Genomic DNA, 24573 nt, shown 5'->3' with positions numbered 1-24573 from the left:
GGCCTTTTACAATTACTTTAATTGGTGGAGGTTACAAATTCCATTTTCTGGATGCATTAATTGAACAGAACAAATTATATTCCTTATTTAAATTGATGGACACTTTACCCTGTACCTACCATGGGACTTAGAAAATGCCAGAATTAAAAACAAAAAACTCAGCTAATTGTAGAATTTTGCACAATTATAATTTAGATGTCATATAGAATTTATCAACTTTCATTTGAGCATCTTAATAAATGCCATTGGCTGGAAGACTGACTTCTTGTCCTAATGGAGCAAAGCACTAAAATCTTTCAAGAAGATGACACTTTCATCGATCTTTATTTAGAACTCAGCAATGTCTAGTGTTAAGGACACCTGTATACCAGGAAGAAACATTTATTCTATACCTCATTTCTTTATGACAAATTAGTATAATGCCTTGAACAGGAAAATTTATTTCCATCTCTCCCTATTTTTAAAAACCTCTTTTTAAAATAAATTAATTCCAACGCTTGTATTAAGTAATGTGAAAAGGAAAGCTTCCCATAAGGTCTGAAATTTTTTTTAAAAAATTTGCTTGTATTTTACATAAGAAATTCAAGTCTTGTTTTTCCTGTGACTCTGTGAGTGACTGGAGAACTGGTGGGATTATGGTAGCACAGCAACCAGGAAAGTTAAACTTGAGTGAGAGGGGAAGTTATTTTTATTCATTGTTCAAAAGTTTTTGTGTGGTGTTCTGTTTTGTTTTTGTTTTGTTTTGGAAAACACTTAACAATCCAAAAAAGAAAAGGAGTACTTGTGGCACCTTAGAGACTAACAAATTTATTTGAGCATACAGACTAACACGGCTGTTACTCTGAAACTTAACAATCCAATACCCAATCCTTTTAGGCAATGGCTTAAATTTTTTTATAGTCCATATTAGAATGATCTAGGAAAGAACTCCAGTAACATAGGGAAGACAAGACTTGACATTCCTGGTATTTCTAAGGAAGTAAGCACAATTTCACCCCCCCCCCCCAAAAGAAAATTCTTTCAGGCCTTCTCTGTATACCAAGAATAAACACAGGATACAAACTCAACTTGTATCCTCTGCAGGTCTCCTTTAATTAGGGTTGCGAGTGGCTCTGCTACCCTGTCATTCAGCTGAGCTGCCTGGTGTTGTCCTGCATTTGTCCATGTCCTTTATTTGTAAAGAGCACCATTTTGCACAGGGAAAACTTACTTACTCTGACCCCTGTTTTAACCATTTGAGTGCTAACCTGGTTTTAACTCCAGTATGTGGTACATGGGTCAGAATGTTTGTCCTCTTTGAAGTACAGACCTTCCAATGCTGTTAGATTTTTAGAGTGGACTTAAATTCCGTCTTCCTGTTGAGGTAAATGGGAAATCTTACATTTGTTCTATATCCTTTCTCTTTTGCCACTGCTCTAAACTTTTCTGACTGCAATATTTCCATCTTGTTTTGCCAGGAGATACTCTGCCTGGCATAAGGATGGCTCTTTCCATTATGTGCACAGGACGCCTTTTGGAAACTATTCATTCATCTGTGTGGATGCCACCCTCAGCCCAGGCCCCAAGAGACCATACAATTTCTTTGGGATTTTAAACATGGTACTGTAGAAGAATTTGCATTCCAGTTCACAAGCTGCTGGTACTTCTTGTAATAGATTCATAGATATTTAGGTCAGAAGGGACCATTATGATCATCTAGTCTGACCTCCTGCACAATGCGGGCCACAGAATTTCACCCACCACTCCTGCAAAAAACCTCTCACCTATGTCTGAGCTATTGAAGTCCTCAAATCATGGTTTAAAGGCTTCAAGAAGCAGAGAATCCTCCAGCAAGTGACCCGTGCCCCATGCTACAGAGGAAGGCAAAAAACCTCCAGGGCCCCTTCCAATCTGCCCTGGAGGAAAATTCCTTCCCGACCCCAAATATGGCGATCAGCTAAACCCTGAGCATATGGGCAAGATTCACCAGCCAGATACTACAGAAAATTCTTTCCTGGGTAACTGAGATCCCATCCCATCACAGGCCATTAGGCCTATTTACCATGAATATTTAATTACCAAAACCATGTTGTCCCATCATACCATCTCCTCCATAAACTTATCGAGTTTAATCTTAAAGCCAGATAGATCTTTTGCCCCCACTGCTTCCCTTGGAAGGGTATTCCAAAACTTCACTCCTCTGATGGTTAGAAACCTTCGTCTAATTTCAAGTCTAAACTTCCTGGTGGCCAGTTTATATCCATTTGTTCTTGTGTCCACATTGGTACTGAGCTTAAATAATATATGGTTTGGTATTTGTTTGTTGTTTTTTAAAGAGAGAAATGTCTCAAACTGATGAGAAAGACAAAATGGATGAGATAATATCTTTTATAGGAACCACTTCTGTTGATGAAAGAGACAAGCCAAGTTTTTGGGCTTCATGGAGCTCTTCCTCTGTGTACCTTGAAAACTTGTGTCTTTCATCAACAGAAGTGGGTCCTATAAAAGATATTACCTCACCTACTTTTCTCTGTTATATACTGGGTCAAACATAGCTACAACAACACTTCAAACTCTACCATTCGTCTAAAAGATAGTCTTTGTATGTTAATATTGTTTTGTCTTTTCCTTAAGAAAATTAATGTTTCTTACACCATACTCTAAAAGTAGGAGAAAATGTTTTTCCCTCTCTCTCTTTTGCAAGAAATAATTTGGTATCGTTCTGATACCAAAACGAAGATTGAGAGGCCTTTTTTTTTTTTTTTTTAAAGGACACTGTCAAGAACTTCCTATGTTTTTTGTTTTTGTTACACATCAATGTTGGTATCAGCTCCTTAGAAGCTTTAAAATAAAAATGCTTTCCTTCCCGATTCTGTCCTTTTTGATTTGTTAAACATGTTCCTTGTGTGTTTGTTTCTTTTTTGTTTATGTTCTTATTTGTGCATGAGCATCATCAATTATGTTGAGAATATGTGGTACTGCAGTCCATGAAGCTTATGTGAAAGCTGGTCTGTATCCTAGGTATAGATATTTGGACCATTTGAATAAGATGTAAAACTGAGGTCCTGTTTCTTGTGATCATTAAAGATGCTATGGCAATATTTGAAAGAGTAGGAATATTAATCCTGATGTTTAGGTCAAATTCCAGTTCAAATAGTTGCATTTTGGTTCCCTAAATTCCCTCTCTAGTTTCTGATCGATATGGTATTCTTTTTCATTTATTCTCCTAAAATATTGTTTAGTGTTGCTATGTTCTGTTAAACAGATGTCCTCTTCTGCCCCTGAGATGACTGCGTTGAGTGATGAGTAAAATGTTCCCTAACTTTTACCTACCCCCAAATGAGTGTTGAGGCTAAGGGTTCATGTACACATGCCAGTTATTCTGGAATAATTTAGGATCTAAATTTAAAGCCAAAAAGCTATTCAAGAATAGTGGACACACTATTCAGTTATTCTGGAATAACTCCATGTATAGACAAACCCTAAGTAAGTTAATGTTTGTAAAGCACTTGGAGATAATTGTAGGAAAGATGCTATAGCAGTGCAAAAATACAGTATTATTGTTCTTATTGTTTGTTCTAATTAATGCTGGATGCACTAGCTTTGCAGGCAGAATTCAAGATGAGACTGTTTATTTCTGAGTCTGATCTCTTGTCCTTGACTGCTGTGAATCAAGCATGCTTTTACTTAGGAGCAAGCAAATGGGAGTAAGAAGAGTGTCATTTGCAAACATTTGCACAAAACTGTTGGATGGAGAAAAAATAGGTAGTTCAGGATCAGTGGACATCTATCGCTATGTATCTATGATTTTATCAGTGACTTGATTGTACACCTGGGGTTTTTAACATGGGTGCAGAAAATACACAAATCCTTCAAGGCAAATGAAATATTAGTTGTAGCTACTAAAGCATTGTTATGCTAACATAGTTTGACATCCAGAATTCATCCCATTTTTGTATGATTATAACTCAGATTCTCCCCTCTCTGCTTATATGTTGCAACATTTACCTTCAGGTGAGAAGGCAGAAAAATATGTTGGCTGTCCTCCTGGACTCCGTTAAAGGGCACTTGCAAAGGGGGAAAACCAATGGGCTTGTGCCCTGTTTTGTTTTCTCTAACCTTTTTATGTTAGAAATTGAGGTGTTATCAATCCTGGAAGTCTCTCTGAACTCTGATAATTGGGGAACTTGTGAAATTTTATCACAAGAGTCAAGAGGTTGAAAGCTGAACAACTGAGGGAAAGGAATTTTAGTCACTATTTAAAACTTTTTGTTGAATATTTTAACTCTAATGTCAAACATTTTGGAGAAAGAATGTCTTTGTTAAAGATTCAGCACCTATGCCCCTTCAATTAAGGCGTTAGAGCTGACAATGCACATTCTCTGAGCCCTTTCATCCCTACAGTAGGTCCCTGGCAGTACCAAAGATGACCAGACTTCAAACTTCTAAGGTAAAAAATAAGCAGATTTAAAAAACAAAACAAAACCCAAAGCTTCTATTTTATTTTGTATCGGTTCTTATACCACACGCATCACCTTTGTATTTGAGCACTTTCCAGTACTGCGTTAAGCGATGTGACTAACAGCTGTCATGTCTTTGTTCTCTCCCCAAATAGAGACTTGGGTGGTTTTTTAATAAATACGTGTTGCGATGTATTTATCTTGGAGGGGTGAGTGATGAGGTTCGTGATGGTCCTTAGTTTCTGGAGAAGTTCATTCCACACTTTCAGACCTATTCCCAAGACACTTCCCGACACAGAAAAGCTTTACTTTTGCTGAAGAGAGTTCAACTGTGCCAGAGGAGTATAATTGTCAACCACTGTTTTCATCCTGGAGCTTTAGGCGAACTTTTAGATATCCTGGGCCCAAACTATGGAGAACTTTGAAGATAAGGAACAAGACCTTTAATTTGATTCAAGATTCTATGGGAAGCTAGTGTATGGAGTGGAGAATGGGTTTGATGTGATTATGGTAGCCTGTGTTGCTAAGGAGATGCACTGCAGCATTCTGTACTAGTTGGAGTTTCCTAAATATTGAAAGTTTTGTGCCTAGGTATATCATATTGTGGTAGTATAGCTGAGAGGTGTCAAAGATATGAATAAATAAAGCCAGCTCTCCATTTGTTGGGATGGATCAGAGTCTCCTAGCCAATTGGAGATGATAGAAGGCATTACTTGTGGATGCTGCTGTGTGAGAGCTTTAGCATCCGTGAGGAATCAAGTGTAGTCCTAAACTATGGAGTGAATTGGTCAGTTGTGGGTGTGTACTTTCAACCAACAGAAGCAGCACTGCAGCTGCAAACTCTCCAAAATGCTTTCCTTTACCCATTAGCATCACTTCTGTCTTTCTTAGATTCAGCCAGCTGCTCTTCATCCATGAGCTGATCCCATTTATATTATGGGCCATCTTGGCAGTAGCAATATGGTTGTGTGTAGAGAATAGGCAGAGCTGTATGTCATCTACATACTGCTGACACTAGGGTCTGTTCACTTAATGGCTGCGTGCAGATGTTGAAAAGGACTGGAGAGAGAATTGATCCTTATGGGACTCCACAAGTGAGGGTTCTATTGGTGAAAGTGTAGTTTCCCTTCACTGCTTTTTGGTTGTCTCTCCAGGAAGGATTCTCAACATTTTAGCACATTCCTCTGGACTTCTGTCACCTCTCTTAACGTGCATGCCTTCTTTACGCTGAAGCAAAAATGGGCAAAAACCTCCTTGGGGAAAAACAAATCAAATGCAGATCTTTATGCTGCTTTTGCCACTGCTTAAGTGAAAGGAGTACTTTGAGTGCTATGTAACTTTATTTTTTCCAATGTCTGATCATTTTATTTTGTTTGAATTGGGGGATATTGACAGAAGTTCTGAAAGTTCCATTTATGTGCATGCTTCTGTAGGAATTAAAAAAAGTACTCTTTATAGTTTAAAGGTGATTTCTGGTATGTGTTGTTTGATTCTTGGATCCAAATAGCTTGAATGCTAATGAAACGCCTTTTCAATTTGTCCGCTATTTCAGAGTCAAATGGAAGAGCTATCTTCCTTGGCCACAGAAAGTCATCATAGCAACCAAACCATCTGGTTTGGCCATTACCCCACTTCAACAATCATCTCCCCATCTCCAGGAGTACGAATGGTAATGAGGTAAGATTTCTCTTCTCTTTCTGCATATTTCCAGCATTACCCCACTTCAACAATCAGCTATTCTGAGGTGGCATTTTCTTCCCAGTAAAATAATAATCATATTGTTTTTGACTAGCTCTGCCACAGCCTATTTGTGTGGGCACTTCCATACACTGGGTGGACTGATGCCAGTCCTGCATAGTCGGCACCCTCAGGGCACTCTGGAACTGGAGCTGGGAGATTGGATGGAAAATAGGAAGTAAGTAAACCTCCAGTGAAAAAGCAAATGTTATACACAGACACTACCTGGTGAAGTGGTGACCCTTTCTTTTTATTCCTTGTGGAGAGGTCAGCAGACATGATGGCCCTCCAGCCAGGTCCCCATTCAGTCCACCCCTTCCAGGGTTACAAAGTCCAACAGGACCACTGTCCAATGCCTTTTCTGGATGTGTTCAGCCCCTGCTTGGGGCACTTTGCCACTATACCAGTGGCTAACATGGGAATTGGGCCCACCTACTACATTGGGTTCTCGCCCAGGGACCCTGTACACAACAATCCAGGTCTGCTCAATCCCCATCCCTGTTGGTGTTTCCCTGGGTTCCTTCCTACCCATCTTGTCTCACTTCCCTTGCCTGGTTCTGGGTTTACCACAGGAGTCTACTCTACTTCCCGTGGCTACTTCACCCTCTCCTAGCCTCTTGCTAGACTCCTTATGCCAGGACAGGATCTCAGGGTTTACTCTCCCCCTGGACTTTCTTCTTGACCTTGATGACCTTGCTCATCCCAGGGAGTGACTGGAGCTCTTTACCCTGCAGCCCCTTTCTGCTTTCAGCCACCTGGCTTTATAGTCTTGTTCCAGCCCTTCTCCAGCTGGGCTTGACTCTTAAATTAACCCTGGACCTCCCTCTCGCTTGTGACGCCAGGTAACCTAATTGGCCTTAGGGTTAATGAGGGCCTGCATCAGGGATGGTGTGGGATGCACACCCTGTCATGCAGGGATTTTGTAATTATCCCAACACCCAATCATTATAAAACTGAGGCAATTCAGAGATCAGGTTAATTTTAAATGAAATCTGAAAATGTTGAGGTGTGGAAATACACAGTTAAGGTACCCAAACAACCTTAACTTTATCAAGTAGTGACACCATGCAATAACAATATAATTAAAGCATGTTAGTATTTGTGGTCTCAGATTAGATTTAAGCTAACTTTTAAAGATGCATTGGATTTTCTCTTTTTTGTTCTTACTCTCATTGTACTGTTACAATGAAAGGTGTCCTCTTTCAAAATGGCCACTGCCTACCATTGTTCCCAGTGAGAGTGAAGCCAGCAGCCATCCTCATGAGCAGCCTGTGGCCATTTCAGAAAGGTGTCTAACTGTGGGCAAGTTATGTCCTCAGTCCCATTGAGAACAACAGGAAATGGCAATTGTTTTAAAAGTGGGCAGTTTTACATAGAATTTTCTGTAGTAGAACATAGTTTGTCAGATCCTGCTGAAGAGGAAACTTTCAATTATGAAGAATGGGAGGTCGGGGAGGGTGGAGGAATGAACTTTAATCATGTGGGGGTTTTTTAAGTCTTCACAGGTAGCCTATGCTCAAAATTTCAGTGAGTTTTAACTATAACGGAAGTGTGAAGCATCCACCTTAGCCTATTATTAAGATAATTTGTGAGACAGAAACTGTGTGATATGGGATGTAAATATCTCAAAAGGACCCATTTTAATTGTTAAATCCTAAACTAACCCATTGATTTGTAAATTATCAGAAAATTCATTCTGTGCTCAAAAAGTAAATGCTGTGATTTTAGGGAGGATAAGTGTGGTTGTACAGCACCTAGCACAGTGGGGTCCTTGTCCATGACTAGAGCTCTAAGTACTATGGTAATACAAATAATTAATAAGAATAATTCTTCATACATAACAAAATGGTTGAATGCCTGCTACAAGATCAAAACTCAACTCAGTCTTAACTATGGGACTGCACATGGCGCTTCCACAATAAGTAAAATGAATTTGAAAGTCTCAGTCTAAAAACTGTATCACCTGCTACTCATTCCACACACACACACACAAATTGGAAAATAAATGCATCAGTCTTATTTAAAAGCTTTGGAGCAATTTGTGAATTCTCTGCCCTTGCAATAGCCCACATTAACAAAATTGTCTTGTTTTAACTTCTTATCATCAGGTACCGGATCCTTGCATTTGATCATGACCTCCTTAGCTTTGCAGATATGAACTTTGAGGAATGGCCAGCTGTTCTCATCACCAACCCCAAATCGTTACTTTATAGCAGCTCTACTCATGAACCACTAGTGAAAATTCTTCACTCCACCCACATCAGGTATCCTGGGGTCTCTTGAAACTTTCAACAAGTTCTTTTACAGTTGGGTGTTTCTCTGTGACTAAATCAATGTAGATGTGTCTATACGGGTATGTCTACACTGCACAAAACCAACCAACCCGTTGCGAGCCTCAGAGTTCAGGTCACTTGACTTGGGCTCATGCTACAAGGCTAAAAATAGCAGTATGGATGTTCCCTTTCAGGTTCTGAAACCTGGTGAAGGGAGGGAAGTCTCAGAGCCTGGGCTCCAGCCTGAGCAGGAACATATACGCTGCTATTTTTAGCCCTGTAATGCAAGCCCCGTGATCCTGAGTCAGTTGACCTTGGCTCTGAGATTTGCTGCCATGTTTTGGTTTTGGGTTGTTTGTTTTCTTCAGTGTGGATGTATCATAAGTTAACATATGTTCATTCCTCTCCAAATCCAATTCTCTAGAAGGTTATTGTATGATAAAAGCAGGCTATATAGAGCCACGTTACATTTGCTTTACTCATGCAAGTGTTTCCACTGAAGCTGATGGAACTGTTTGTGTGATCAAAGCGGGCAGAACTAGGCACATAATCAGTCCTTGATAATAGTTGTTAATCTCTCAGTATACCACTGCATCTATCAATTTCAGTTTTTATATTTGCTTATATTCATCTGAGTGTTTCTGTGTGTGTTTATGCCTCTGCTTTCATCAGGTTTTTTTAGCCTGCATCTGCCTATTTTCAATTTTTTTTTTTTATAAAAAAAACCCTCTACTTCTGCCTATTTCCATATTTATGTATTTTTAAAACTCTACTACTTTATTTCTATTTTTATTTACTTTTAAATTGTTAATATGGCTGGCTTTATAAGAATACTGAATAATACAGTTTGTTTCCTGATTACTCCTGTTCTCCTGGGCATGCCCTTTCCATCTTCCTCCACAGACAGACAATTCTCTTAAAACATCCATAGTTATAAAATGATAATGTAACTGGGGCTTCTGAGGGGAGTAAGTACCTTCATAAGCTGTTCCCTGAGAGAGTGTGCTCACCCCATATGATGAGGGGGATGTGGCACAGTATCTACTTCCCTAGAAGGCTTTTTAGAAATTAGAAGGAGGGCAGTGATGAGACCTTCTCATGCGGATCTGGTATACCCTGTTGCTGCTTCCTCTTGGGGATGCAAAAAAAAAAAAAAAAAGGCAGGGGGAAATAAATGGTTTAATCTCTAATTGCCAGTTACTACACACACACCTACACCTACACCTACCCCTACCTTGGGGTACCCAGAACTGAGAGTCACCTTGTTTACAAGAAGAAAAGGAGTACTTGTGGCACCTTAGAGACTAACAAATTTATTTGAGCATCCGATGAAGTGAGCTGTACCTCACGAAAGCTCATGCTCAAATAAATTTGTTAGTCTCTAAGGTGCCACAAGTTCTCCTTTTCTTTTTGCGAATACAGACTAACACGGCTGCTACTCTGAAACCTTGTTTACAATGGAGACTTGCTTGTGTTTAACTTGGTGTCAACTCTCTGACACCACCAGTCTGTTAGCCACCCAAGCACTCTCCTCTGGGCTATGCCAACCCTTATTCTGCCTTGCAGGTTAACAATAGATGTACCCCAGTCCTTGAGCTCCTTTGAAGCGTTCCTCTGCGGTGTCCAGTCCCTTATCTACTGAACACTCATAGGAATACCAGATCTGCTGTCCCCAAGGGAACAGTGTACACACCAGCTTGTGTGAATCAACTCAGGATCAGCCCCTTGCTAAATATCACAGCACTAAGATATATCTATAGTGAAAACATGGATAAGTTTATTACAAAAGATTCAAGAGGTATTGAGTAAGGATAATGGAAACCAAAGGTTACATATAAAACAAAATTATAACATGCTTTCTAGAGTATAAACTTAACAAGCTAACCTCCTGTCTACAGAAGTTTACCTCACCCCCAGAGTTCTCTGCAGCATTTCAACCAAGTTGGTTGAGATCCTGTTTTCATAAATGTAATCAATACTGACTTCTTAAGTGCAAGATAAAGAGGTGTCTTTTTGCCTTCTACTTATATTTACTGTTCTCAGAGTCAGAATAACCATCCATGGATTATTTTTCCTATGTGCTGCTTCCCTGTTGATTTCACATCTCCCTTTTGACTTTATATGTAAATAGACATTCATTGTGTTAGTTTACAATGCTTAATTTACATCTCAACAGAGAGAGAAGTGAATAAACAACTCTTGCCTGACAGAAAACCTGTTTGTCAACTCTGCCTTAACACAGACTTTAAAACATACTCTTTGCATAGTATCTGTACATACATTTCACAATGATATTAATGTCCACTGAGACCCTTGGCTTTCATTTGACACCTCACATGACATCATTTGGTGAACAAGAATGTACAAACCAGAATCAGGACATTCCTGTAACCCCCTTGCCAGGTGGCATTAAGGGTTTCTTGGGGCGTGCACGTGCATGCACACGCAGAGATGGGAATGTTTATAACTTCATATTAGGCAAGAATATAGGAAAATTAACTTTGAAATGGCAGGAAGAAATCATTACAGTTTAATAAAGCAAGAGAATTTGATTGAAGGAATAAAACATGAAAGCTTCTCATTTAGTAATTTAAGAAAGAAACTCTAAAAACAACTAATGAGCTGTTGGATGAATTTGGGGAATTACCAGATCCAAAAAACGAGTCTGTAGTGTATGATAATGTTTCAAGTCTTATTACACATCTGAATTTTGTGAATCAACAACAGATATAAAATAACATGCAAAAGGTAAACTTACAAAGGAAAAGAAATAGGAACTATGAAAAGGTGTTACACCTGCTGAAGTTTCTAAAGCTGTATTTCATCTTAATTTGGTGAAAGCACTTGAAGCAGATAGTTTTACAGAAGTTTACAAAAGCTTACTTGCCAAAATCACTACAATCTTATGAAAACTTTCAGCTAGATCATTGAGGAAGAAATCTCTTCTCAACAGTTAACTTTGTCTGCAATCTGTATTTTAAAAACAAACTAGAGATCCAGTGAGGTGCGCATCTTGTAATACAATCTCCATGTTGAATCAGGATTCTCACATTTGCATGAAAATTGTAGTCTTAACACTTGAGGAAGTATTAACTTGTACATTGAACTTAAGCAGGCTTTGTAGCAGAAAGTAATTTTAGTCAGTATTCATATGCTAAATAAAACAGAGGATTCAGTCAACAGGAAGAGCTATCTGAAGTTTAGACTCTAGGATCTTTGATAGGGTGGAGTGGGGTTTCCTCTTAAAAGCACTAAAATATTTTAATTTGGTTCTTTATTTAAATCATGTATGGGTAGAATTAGAACATACAGAAATGTGTTGCCCTCTTCAGTTAGAAAGGAATGCCCAGACAAAGCTGTCCATTCCTGCCCCCCTCCAATTTTCCAATCCTGTTAGAACCTTTCATCCAACTAACTCAGTATCATCCCAACAGTACCTCGTATATTAACTGGTGGAAAACACAGCTGTATTTCACCATATGTGCATAATAGCCTACTTCATTTGAGGGAGCCCTACTCCACTTTGCCTATTGCATTACCAGAAATGAAAGAACTTGGAAAGATTTTAGGGTACAAAATTACCATGGGGGAAAAAGCAAACTGCGATGCTGTAATTGAAATGGCAACAGTACTGAAGGGAAAACCATTAAAATAGCGTCCTCTTGTTTAAGATACTTGGGTGTTGATGTTTCTCATAAAATTGAGCTATATAAACCAAATTATTCTACTGCTGGGGAAAAAAAATAAAAAGAACTTTTAAAAAGGACTGACAAATGTCAGCAAAATCTCTATGCATGTGTGTGCACGAGTATGCGTGTTCACCCATGTCTGCCAATTGTGGTATGAAATATTTGACATAAATGGATCCCCTTTGCTTTTATCTGGTCTAGCTAAGTCTGTTCCAGTTAGGGTGCTAGGGATACCTATAACTTTATCAATTCTACAGTCCAGTTTTGCACCATCTGACCTTGGCAAAGGTAAATTGTAGACATAGTTGAATACAATAAAAAAAGCCTCCTTTCCAGAGCATCTCTCCTTGGGGATGCCAATATAGAGAGTCAGAAATCCAGGCTGAGAATTGTACTTGAATCTCTTGCATGGCATTGTGCTACCAGTAAATCACCAATACAGACTTTGGTTAAATTTTTATTTCAGTAAAAAGATATTTGAGGAGATCATGGGAATTGATGTCATATATAGATTCAGCAGAACTACATATACCCTGTGTATTAACGGTTTTGTTAAGATTTTCTTCTCCTAGACTGTTCCCACTTTTTTAGAAGAGGGCTGCCACATTCCTTTTCACTCTTGGCTCCCAGTAAGTTGACGAGGATGATTAGGGGTATAGCTAGGGAGGGTGTCCCCCTCTTTTGTAAATTACAGCCAGGATCTAACATCTCAAGGATTTCCCACAATAACTCCAGCTCTTCCCTTTTTTAATCCTTTGAACTTTTAGCTATTAGGAAGTATAACCTAATGACTTGTCTCCAAGGGGTAATGACAAACCTTCCTGCAAATCTCATGATGAACCTGTTTGTTTTTACTTCTTAGAATTCTGGTCTTCTCTCCTTCTTTAATCACCTCTGTGAAGGTCAGTATTGATGGAGTTCATTTGGGGGATGCTCATCATAAGTCTGGTCCTCTCTACGTACTGAAGTGGAACCCTCAAAACTACAGTGAAGGATTACATCACATAGATGTGACTGTCCAGGTGAGCTGTCTACTGGCATTTATTACTTTAACCTATAATGCCTTGACCAGCATTTCTCAGCCTGCGGGTTGCATGCGACCCAATTAGCACACAGCTGTGGCCCACCTCAGTTGTGTGCTAAAGGCTGTGTGTTCCCCGCTGCCCTGCCCCACAGCGGGCTCCGGGTGGCTGGCTCCCGCTAGCTCCCACAGTGGGCTCCTGGGTCTGGGCTGCCTGCTGCTGCTGGCTCTGCGCAGCAGGGTCAGGGGTCTGGGTTGCTGGCTGCTGCTCAGCCCAGCACATTGGACTCTGGGCTGCCGCGCGGCCCCATACAAGGTCCGGGGTCCCGGCTGCTGCCCAGCCCCGCACGGTGGAATCCAGAGTCCTGGGAGCTGTCTGCTGTCTGGCCCTACATGGCAGGGTCCTGGCTCCCGGGTGCTGCCCGGCCCCACCCAGCAAGGTCTGAGATCCTGGCTGCCTCCCTGCCCCACCCAGTGAGGTCTAGGGTTGCAGTAGGGTCGGGGGTCAGGGTCCCCGCCCCATGCCCAGCTCTCCACTCCCGGCCCCACTCTATGTTGGGGTCTCTGGGCGGAGGGCGCTGGCCATAGGGGGTTGTGTGGGAGGAGGTTAGGTGGTGGGCACTGTGATTCTCAACCTGTGGCCCGGGTAACACTTTGTGGGCCGCATATGCAGCCCACAGTGATACATAGGTTAAGAACCACTGTCCTAGACTATCAACGTACTGCCTCATGTAAGTAGGGATGAGTTTAGTTTAAATAAATATTCATACGTTCCAGTTTTGTCTGCCAGGCAGCAGAAATGGAAATCAGAGTTATTCAATGAAAAAGTCTGAATCCCTAATATTGAGACTTTATTTAAGGGTATGTACAAAAGGATTTAAACTTCAAACTGAAAATGTATTGATGTCAGATACAAGGGGAGATCAGATCATTGGTAAACAAGGTTTTTCAAATCACAAGTGCTATTTTAGGATTGCCTCAAAAGAGGGGCACTCTAACTTGGACAATAAATATGTTAATGTGATGTTTCTTCAAGCAAATTTTTAGACAGTTAAGAAAGAGGCAGATCCTTGCCTAGTAAGGGCAAGGATCCAAATCTCAAGGGCCTTGGAGATGAAGTTGTAGTAAACTGTTTGTTTGTTTGGAATTCATCTAAAAATTTGTCAAAGGCTAACACCTAACATGTTTTTTATATCACAGAACACCAAATTGTTACTGACATTATGTTGTTTGAATATAACATTGTGAGGAACAGTTCTCCTTTTGGCAGCTGTAGTTTAGTACTGTGCCTTTAAGAAGCTCTAATAGAAACTGAGCAAACTCTTCCATCTTTGTATACATTTATGCATAGAAATCAATAGTATTGAGAAAGTCAGTTTCTGTCTCACTATGACCATGCATTGCCTAGCCAGACAGCATTTCTGTAGGGCAGAAAACTCTCTTCTTTAAGGGAGTCAGACTTCAGATTCTGAGATTTTAATGGTTAGGGTAAGTGTTCTCATCCATATATGTAACTTTCTCTCTTTGTCACACAGCAAGATAAGGACAGTAAGGATTTTCTGTAGTCAACTTGCTGTACTGTTAATGTTGGACATCCTAGCTTGTTCTTAACCTTTTATTTTTTCTTCCTAAAGAAAGCATTAAAATTTCAGAACTGATTCTTCTCAAATGAAGCGGGAAAGCCACCATTGTTACAGGGCTCATTTCCAGATTGCCCCCTTGTGGCTCTATAGGGCACTACTCACTCTGTCACAGGACCTCCAACAGTTGGTTGCCATCTCTCATGAGGCCCACTACAATGGTGCTTTAGCCCTCCAGCTAAGACAAACACACTTGAACCTCACCCTTTCCTCAATACTTGCATCCAAAAATAAAGAAATGCTTCAAACTCAAAACCACCCTATGAGTCGTCAGCAGGACCTCACCCTTCTATGCAGGGCTTGTCTTCATGCACTCTGTCCTTTTGGTCAGTCTCCCTGGACCTTGTCGTCTCATCCACCAGGAGACTCGTCCAGGCAGCAAGCTGCCTCGGACTCTTGGCTGAAACCAAACTTTCCTCAGCATGGGACAAGCCAAACTCTATTCTTCTTGGCCAGCTGTGATCTGAGCTGGGCCTTCTCCTTTTAACTCCCACCTCCACAGCTGATATCTGTTGCAAGTGTAGTTGGGTAGGGCTCAGTGGGTCTACAAGCCTTCATTAACCCTCCTCCTTGCCAGTGTGGGACCTGTGTGCCCCATTACACACATGCACAAACACTAGATAACATGCAAGTAGGATTGAGTGGGACTGGTTGTCTACCAGTAGTACAGTGTGCGAATATATGCATTTACCACCATTTTAATAGTTTGGGGCTGTATAAAAATGAACTTTTGGTCCTCTCCAGTCATACATCACTAACGCATCCAGTAACTGAATGCTCTGAAAAGCTAATGTCCCAGTGGAGGAGCAGAGGGGTCAGGTTTTAACTCTGATTATTTAGCTGGAGAAAATGTGAATTCTCATAATTTTTTCTAATTTGTCTAGTATTTAATATTCACAATTTTATGAGACTGTTCAAAGTTTAAATCCTTGTGATCATACCTATATTTTAACATGTACTATATACTCCTGACAATTTGATAAATATCCTATTTATTATGTCCTGGGAGACAGGTTCTCAGTGCTATAAATGTACAAATAAAAATCATGGAATTATGTTGAATAAATATACTAGCAGTACTGGGAAGAAAATGTATTACCATACTCTGGCTTATAGGTGAGAGCACAGCAATTACAATTTAGTTAAAGAAAATATCAAAAATGGAACACAACACAGCCCCCAGACTTGTTTCAGAGGTGAGGGTCTCTGGAGTTGTGTACAAAAAACAAAAACTGATGGCTGAAGTTAGCCCCTTCTGCAAGTTGCTGAGTCTCTGAAGGGGTCCCTTTCCCATGCAACACTTCCTGATTATAAACTCAGGGCTAAACATTTGCTTGCAACATAAAACTACATTGTCATAATTCACCTAAAAAGAATATACCTGTGCAATAATATGTATTTAGTACAGCAATCTACCAGTCTGTGTACATACTAATGAGATCTTTCCAGAGAAGTTAGCAATCCTAGCCAGGAGCCTTAACCTGAAATTTTGAATTATTCTGGAAAGTGGTTTGAAAGACGCTTGTTTGGCACAATTTACATCTGATTACTTCTCTGTTTTATTCCCAACCAGGATGCCATTGGGAAGAGCAGCACTCAAGGTCATACATTTGCTGTGAACGAAAACCTCTCTCTCAGATTTGGCTTCTTGTCATCTCTCATTCTCCTTACAGACCACTACATCCTGGTGGGTGCTTTCAGCCAAAATAGCGGTCATACCTACTTTCTTTCTCCTAGAGACTGTCAGAGCCATTTTTCTACCTCATGTTGAGAATAAATTATGTAATGTTTGAGTTGTTCAGATATTACAGTGATGGGGTCATATAAGAAACTTTGCAGATATTTTCAGACTTCAGTTCCCAAATTGCACCAATCAGAGACGAACATGCACTGATTATACATGGAAAAAACCTCACATTTGTATCCACAGCTGTCCATTTTGCACACATGCATGTTTTGTGCATGAATTAGGTATGTATTTTGTAGGAGTGGTTATACAAAAATGAAGCCACCAAGTCTGGCTTGGAGTAAAGTGAAGCCCAAACTAAATTTAAAGAAGAGTAGTGAAAAAAGATTACTACAGAAGTGGACTAGCAGGATTATAGGAAGAATTTGTACATCATCTGCTCAAGGTGTGCTTGGTACAAACACTAGATAACATGAAAAGTGAAATCCTGGCCCTGTTAAAGTAGAAAATCCCATTGACTTCAACAGTTACAGGATTTCACCCTTACAAAGGACCAGAACTGGAATAAACAGGAGGATGGAATCATACAATTAATATGTATTAATAGAATTATATAAAGAAAGCTTTAGGTTGTACCTGTGACTTTCTGAAAACTCTGATATTAGTTCTCTAAATTTGTAACTCTGATGTTCATCAGAGTCACTTAAAAGAAAACTGTAGTTTTACTTAGCACAGCAATCTGAAAATGTATATGGTGATAAGTGTCTTCCTATGTGAAATATATTTTAATTTACTTTTTATTTTTGTGTTTATTGAAGAAAGCAAGGCATGTGTGTGATCCCAATAGCTTGGAAACCCAATGAAACCAACTGCAAAATTCCTCTTCCATTTTGCTTTGATATGGAAACTTAATTATTGGTAGTTCTTACAACTGTTGTACTAATTTGCAAATTATTATAAATGTATTACCGCAGTCAGTGTTGTTTCACTGTGAAAGTATTTCTGATAGAAACCAGAACTAACCTGAATTTATTGACTTTTCTCAAGTTCCCCTGTTTCTGAAGTCTCATTGTTACTTTTAAATGTGATGGCACCTGGAATCTCAAAATACCTGTTTTAATTAAACCATTAATTTTTCTCACTTTCACACAGCTGTACTAAGAAGATAGATACCATTTAAAGTTTTGATTTATTGGAATAATTGTGCTTGTTTTCAGGCTCGAGTACTGTTTGGGCTGACTGTTCTGGTTCAGATCACCTTGCTTCTTCTTTTCAGGTACCTTAGAAAGCCAATGCTCAAAGGTAAGAGTCAGTGTTTTGTCTGTATTTTTTAAGAGGATTTTGATTTTTTTCCACACTCTATTCACTATTTTATCCTGTGCTATCAAGACAGCAAAAAAACCCTAATAATAATTATACTACTATTTACTGTGCAAGCGTTGCATGTAGCACCTCTCAGCTTGAGTCGGTCCCTTGAAGCTGCCATTTTGTTTCCAGAAGGGCTCAGAGAATCTCTGAAATGTCAAATAAAATATGGTCTAGTCAAGGGGTTCTCCAACTTCATTGCACCATGACCCCTTCTGACAATAAAAATTACTATATGACCGCAGAGAGGAGACCAAAGCCTGAGTCCACTCAAGCCCCAATACCCTTTAGGGGGGAGCAAAGCCGAAGCCAAAAGGCTTCAGCCCCAGGCAGACGGCCTATAACCTGAGCCCCACCACCCAGGGTTTGGGCTTTGGTCCCAGGGAGTGGGTCTCAGGCTTTGGCTTTAGCCCTTGGCCCCAGCAAGTCTAAGCCAGCCCTGGCGACCCCATTAGGTGACAAATCTGAGGAACTCTCCCAGATTGGGGTGTCAATAGAGGAGATTTTAGAACAGAGGTGGACAAACTTTTTGGCCTGAGAGTCATATCTGGGTACAGTGGAGTCCATCTTACATGGGGGTTAGGTTCTCAAGTCAGCATGTAAGGCGAAAATCGCGTATAGTCAAAATTACTCTTAAAAATCCCTTAAATTGCCCATAAAGTACAGTATACTGTACATGGTTTTGTGTATACAACCCTGTACAGTAATATGTATAATGTATACAGTAATGTACAGTATATAATAGAGTACATATGCAAAATATAATTTTACAGTACTATATTTTTAATTACAGGGGGTAATTACAGGAGGTTTATTACAGGGGGTCTCCAGGGCTTGATGTCAGTCCAGGAGACGGAGGTGATGGAGAGCTTGGGGGATGGAGAGTGAGTCGTAGACGAAATGGTTGGCTCTGGTTCAGCTTGAGAAGTTGATTGCGTAGGCTCATCTGCTGCTGGTTGTTTTTCCTTGAAAAACATGGTGATCAGCAACTGTCGCTGTTGTCTCTTGAGCTGCTCAAACATTTCTTCATACGGTCTCAAATCGTCCGTAATACTACATGTGATTTTGAGGCTTCGTTCCATAGAGGGATCATATTCAGAAATTTAGTCATTCAAGTGTTTTGCTGCTTGGAACACTTCAGCAAATTTACACTTGGAACACTTAAGCAAACTTGCTGGCTCTTCCTGTTCGTTGTCATCATCTTCGTCTTCTGTAGACGATTTTATCAGTTCCTCTAACTCTGTTAGTCAGTGCTTCTCTATGGCTCTCAATTAATTCTTCAGTTTCTTCCTCAAGGATGTCGACGAAGCCATCACCACCCACTTGCCTGGCCACCTGAACAATGCATTTCACTTCTTTGTCAATGGTCAGGAAACCCTTAAAATCATTCATGCATTCTTTCCATAGGTTTCACCAACATGCATTGACTGTTTCAGGCTTGACTGCATCTATTGCCTGTTTAATATAAGTGATGCAATTGGCAATGTTGAGGGACTTCCAACACTCCATCACATTAAGATTGGGATCAGCATCCATAGCACTACATATCCGTGAGAACGTAAGCCTCGTGTACGTGGCCTTGAAACAGCGAATCACGCCTTGGTCGAGAGGTTGGAGGATGGAGATGGTATTGGGGAGAGAAAGAATACTTCAATGTCGTTCTGCGCAAATCGGAGTGCCGCAGGGTGGCCAGGAGCATTGTCTATGATCAGCAACACTTTAAAGTCAACTCCTTTCTCTTCGAGGTACCGCTTGACCTCCAGAATGAAACACTTGTGGAAACAATCCAGAAATAATGCTGCCAAGCCTTTTTATTTGATTGCCAGAACACAGGCAGGAGATTTTTTTCTTGCCTTTTAGGGCACAGGGATTTGCAGCCCTGTAGAGCAAGTCCAGCTTTATTAAATGCCCAGCCGCATTGCCAGAAAACAACACGGTCACACTGTCTTCAGCTGCTTTGAAGCCAGGGGCCTGTCTTTCTGATTTCGAAGTGTAAGTGCGGTTGGGCATTTTTGTTCTAGAAGAGCCCAGTCTCGTCGGCATTAAAAACTTGTTCCGGGAGATAGCCCCTTTCTTTTATGATTTTCTTTAATTGTTCGGGGTAGTCTTTTGCTGCCTCTTCATTGGCAGATGCAGCTTCACCAGTAGTCTGCACGTTTTTGAGGTGGAAGTGGTTCCTAAAACTGTTAAGCCAACCTTGGCTGGCTTTGAATTCCTTCTCATCAGAAGGCTGTCCCTCTTCGGCGGGAGGTTTGAACAGCGCATAGAGGCTAAGAGCCTTTTCTCGCAACGTGTTGGCATCGATAGGCACACGTTTACGGTTCATGTCTTCCAGCCATAAGTTTAATGCCTTTTCAGTCTTCACTAAAGTCTTACCATGCACCTGGCTCGTCACTTTAGCAGTTATTGGAGCACTTGATGCCACAGCTTGACGAATTTCTCTCTCTCGAATCTTGATGGCACAGATGCTAGATTCGTTGCGGCCATATTTATGCACCACTTTGGAGACTGACATACCGTCTCTCAATAAGTCCAACACAGCCAGTTTTTCCTCCAGCGTTGGAACAGATAGCTGTTTCTTCAGCTGAGCACCAGATGAAGTAGTTGGCTTGCGTTTAGGGGCCATGTTGTACGAAAAATACGTAGAGTATCTTTAAACACTAGAATCACACTCAGCGCGGCGAGATGCTCACACTCTGAGAGGCACGCGGGAACAGCAGATTCACGTCTCCCATCTCACGCTCACTCCAGGGCATACACTCTTTGAGTGGAATGGTGGGTGGAATTGCCTGCACTATTTACAGGTATCGTGTTATTTTTCTTTTTTTTTTTTTTGCTGCATGCGTATAGTTGAATTCGCGTTAAGTTAAATGCGCGTATGATGCGACTTACCTGTATAGAAATTGTATGGCAGGCCATGAATGCTCACAAAATTTGGGTTGGGGTCTGGCTGGGGGTGTGGGCTCCAGTGTGGGGCCAGAAATGAGGAGTTCAGGGTACGGGAGGGGGCTCCGGGCTGGGGCAGGGTGGGGGGGGCGGGCATGAGGGCTACGGCTGAAAGTGCAGGCTCTGGGGTGGGGCAGGGGGATGAGGGATTTGGGGTTAAGGAGGATGTTCCAGTTGGGACCGAGGGGTTCGGAGGGTGGGAGGGGGATCAGGGCTAGGACAGGGGGTTGGGGCAGGGGGTGCTGAGGGCTCTGGCTGGTGGTGCGGGCTCTGGGGTGGGACCAGAAATGTGCCGTTCAGGGTGTGGGAGGGGGCTCTGGGATGAGGCAGGGGGTTGAGGTGCGGAGGGCAGTTTGGGGGCTCTGGCTTGTGGTGCAGGCTCTGGGCTGGGGCTGAGGGGTTTGGGGTGTAGGAGGGTGTTCCGATCTGGGGCTGAGGGGTTCAGAGGGCAGGAGGGAGATCAGGTCTGGGGCAAGGGGTTGGAGCACAGGCGGGGTGGGTCAGGGGTGCAGGCTCTAGGCAGCGCTTACCTCAAGCGGCTCCCAGAAGCAGCGGCATGTCCCCCCTCCAGCTCTTATGTGGAGGCGTGGCCAGGCGGCTCTGCATGCTGCCCCGTCCGCAAGCACTGCCCCCGCAGCTCCCATTGGCCACAGTTCCCAGCCAATGGGAGCTGCAGGGGCGGCACTTGGGGTGGGGGTAGCGTGCGGAGCAGAGCCCGCTGACTGCCCCTATGCATAGAGGGGGGACATGCTGCTGCTTCTGGGATCTGTGCAGAGTGGCCCCAGATCCTGCTACCCGGCTAGCATACCAGAGTGGGGCAAGCCCCAGACCCTGCTCCCCAGCGGGAGCTCGAGGGTGGGATTAAGATGGCTGGCAGGCCAGATCCAGCCTGCGGGCTGTAGGTTACCCACCCCTGTTTTAGAACAAAGTGATAAACTAAATAGTAATAAGTCCAGGATCAGATGGTATTCACCCAAGAGTTCTGAAGGAACTCATATGTGAAATTGCAGAACTACTACCTGGTATGTAGTCTGTCACTTAAATCAGCCTCTGCACAGGTGACTGGAGGATAGCTAATGTAATGTCAATTTTTTAAAATAGGCTTCAGAGGCAATTCTGGCAATTACAGGCCAGTGAACCTAACTTCAGGACCAGGCAAATTGGTTGAAACTATAGTAAAGAACAGAATTATCAGATACACAGATGAACACAATATGTTGGGGGAAGAGTCAATATGGTTTTTATAAAGGGAAATCGTGCCTCACCAATCTATTAGAATTCTTTGAGGGGGTCAACAAGCATATGAACAAAGGTGATCCAATTGATATAAAGTACTTGGACTTTCAGAAAGCCTTTGGCAAGGTCCCTCACCACCGTCTCCTAAGCGAACTAAGCAGTAATGGGATTAAGAGGGAAAGTCCTCTCATGGGGTATGTCTGCACTACGGAATAAGGTTGAATTTATAGAAGTCGGTTTTTTAGAAATCGGTTTTATATATTCGAGTGTGTGTGTCCCCACAGAAAATGCTCTAAGTGCATTAAGTGCATTAACTTGGCGGAGTGCTTCCACAGTACCGAGGCTAGAGTCGACTTCCGGAGCATTGCACTGTGGATAGCTATCCCACAGTTCCCGCAGTCTCCGCTGCCCATTGGAATTCTGGGTTGAGATCCCAATGCCTGATGGGGCTAAAACTTTGTTGCAGGTGGTTCTGGGTACATATCATCAGGCCCCCGTTCCCTCCCTCCCTCCGTGAAAGCAAGGGCAGACAATCATTTCGCGCCTTTTTTCCTGAGTTACCTGTGCAGACGCCATACCACGGCAAGCATGGAGCCCGCTCAGGTAACCGTCACCCTATGTCTCCTGGGTGCTGGCAGACGCGGTACGGCATTGCTACACAGTAGCAGCAACCCATTACCTTGTGGCAGCAGACGGTACAGTACGACTGGTAGCCATCATCGTCATGTCCGAGGTGCTCCTGCCCACGTCGGCTGCGAGCGCCTGGACAGACATGGGTGCAGGGACTAAATTTGGAGTGACTTGACCAGGTCATTCTCTTTAGTCCTGCAGTCAGTCCTATTGAACCATCTTATGGTGAGCAGGCAGGCGATACGGATTGCTAGCAGTCGTACTGTACCATCTTCTGCCAGGCAGGCAAGAGATGAGGATGGCTAGCAGTCGTACTGTACCATCTTCTGCCGAGCAGCCATGAGATGTGGATGGCATGCAGTCCTTCTGCACCGTCTGCTGCCAGCCAAAGATGTAAAAGATAGATGGAGTGGATCAAAACAAGAAATAGACCAGATTTGTTCTGTATTCATTTGCTTCCCCCCCCCTCCCCTGTCTAGGGGACTCATTCTTCTAGGTCACACTGCAGTCACTCACAGAGAAGGTGCAGCGAGGTAAATCTAGCCATGTATCAATCAGAGGCCAGGCTAACCTCCTTGTTCCAATAAGAACAATAAGTTAGGTGCACCATTTCTTATTGGAACCCTCCGTGAAGTCCTGCCTGAAATACTCCTTGATGTAAAGACACCCCCTTTGTTTATTTTAGCTCCCTGAAGCCAACCCTGTAAGCCGTGTCCTCAGTTGCCCCTCCCTCCGTCAGAGCAACGGCAGACAATCATTCCGCGCCTTTTTTCTGTGCGGACGCCATACCAAGGCAAGCATGGAGGTTGCTCAGCTCACTTTGGCAATTAGGAGCACATTAAACACCACACGCATTATCCAGCAGTATATGCAGCACCAGAACCTGGCAAAGCGATACCGGGCGAGGAGGCGACGTCAGCGCGGTCACGTGAGCGATCACGACATGGACACAGATTTCTCTGAAAGCATGGGCCCTGCCAATGCATGCATCATGGTGCTAATGGGGCAGGTTCATGCTGTGGAACGCCGATTCTGGGCTCGGGAAACAAGCACAGACTGGTGGGACCGCATAGTGTTGCAGGTCTGGGACAATTCTCAGTGGCTGCGAAACTTTCGCATGCGTAAGGGCACTTTCATGGAACTTTGTGACTTGCTTTCCCCTGCCCTGAGGCGCATGAATACCAAGATGAGAGCAGCCCTCACAGTTGAGAAGCGAGTGGCGATAGCCCTGTGGAAGCTTGCAACGCCAGACAGCTACCGGTCAGTTGGGAATCAATCTGGAGTGGGCAAATCTACTGTTGGGGCTGCTGTGATGCAAGTAGCCCACGCAATCAAAGATCTGCTGATATCAAGGGTAGTGACCCTGGGAAATGTGCAGGTCATAGTGGATGGCTTTGCTGCAATGGGCTTCCCTAACTGTGGTGGGGCCATAGACGGAACCCATATCCCTATCTTGGCACCGGAGCACCAAGCCGCCGACTACATAAACCAAAAGGGGTACTTTTCGATAGTGCTGCAAGCTCCGGTGGATCACAAGGGACGTTTCACCAACATCAACGTGGGATGGCCGGGAAAGGTACATGACGCTCGCATCTTCAAGAACTCTGGTCTGTTTCAAAAGCTGCAGGAAGGGACTTTATTCCCAGACCAGAAAATAACTGTTGGGGATGCCTATATGTATCCTTGGGGACCCAGCCTACCCCTTAATGCCATGGCTCATGAAGCCGTACACAGGCACCCTGGACAGTAGTCAGGAGCTGTTCAACTACAGGCTGAGCAAGTGCAGAATGATGGCAGAATGTGCATTTGGACGTTTAAAGGTGCGCTGGCGCAGTTTACTGACTCGCTTAGACCTCAGTGAAATCAATATTCCCACTGTTATTACTGCTTGCTGTGTGCTCCACAATATC

General features: G+C 42.5%; 1 protein-coding gene across 10 annotated transcripts in view; it reads left to right on the top strand.

The window, feature by feature from the left end:
* TMEM62 (transmembrane protein 62) overlaps positions 1-24573 on the top strand; it is a 55451-nt gene that overhangs the window by 19354 nt on the left and 11524 nt on the right. For 6 of the 10 annotated variants that reach the window (XM_073348579.1, XM_073348583.1, XM_073348578.1 and 3 more), the window contains 7 exons: positions 1458-1599; positions 5992-6116; positions 6232-6354; positions 8285-8440; positions 13001-13160; positions 16373-16486; positions 17704-17788. In XM_073348579.1, coding sequence (XP_073204680.1) covers positions 1458-1599; positions 5992-6116; positions 6232-6354; positions 8285-8440; positions 13001-13160; positions 16373-16486; positions 17704-17788 — 905 coding nt within the window. Of the gene's footprint in view, positions 1-1457; positions 1600-4383; positions 4430-5991; positions 6117-6231; positions 6355-8284; positions 8441-13000; positions 13161-16372; positions 16487-17703; positions 17789-24573 lie in introns of those variants that run through there. The other 4 variants (XM_073348586.1, XM_073348587.1, XM_073348585.1 and 1 more) reach the window with 3 other exon arrangements.

This window comes from Lepidochelys kempii, chromosome 6 (assembly GCF_965140265.1).
Source record: "Lepidochelys kempii isolate rLepKem1 chromosome 6, rLepKem1.hap2, whole genome shotgun sequence".
Classification (NCBI taxonomy): Eukaryota; Metazoa; Chordata; order Testudines; family Cheloniidae; genus Lepidochelys; species Lepidochelys kempii.
This window is presented reverse-complemented; position numbering and strand designations above follow the sequence as displayed.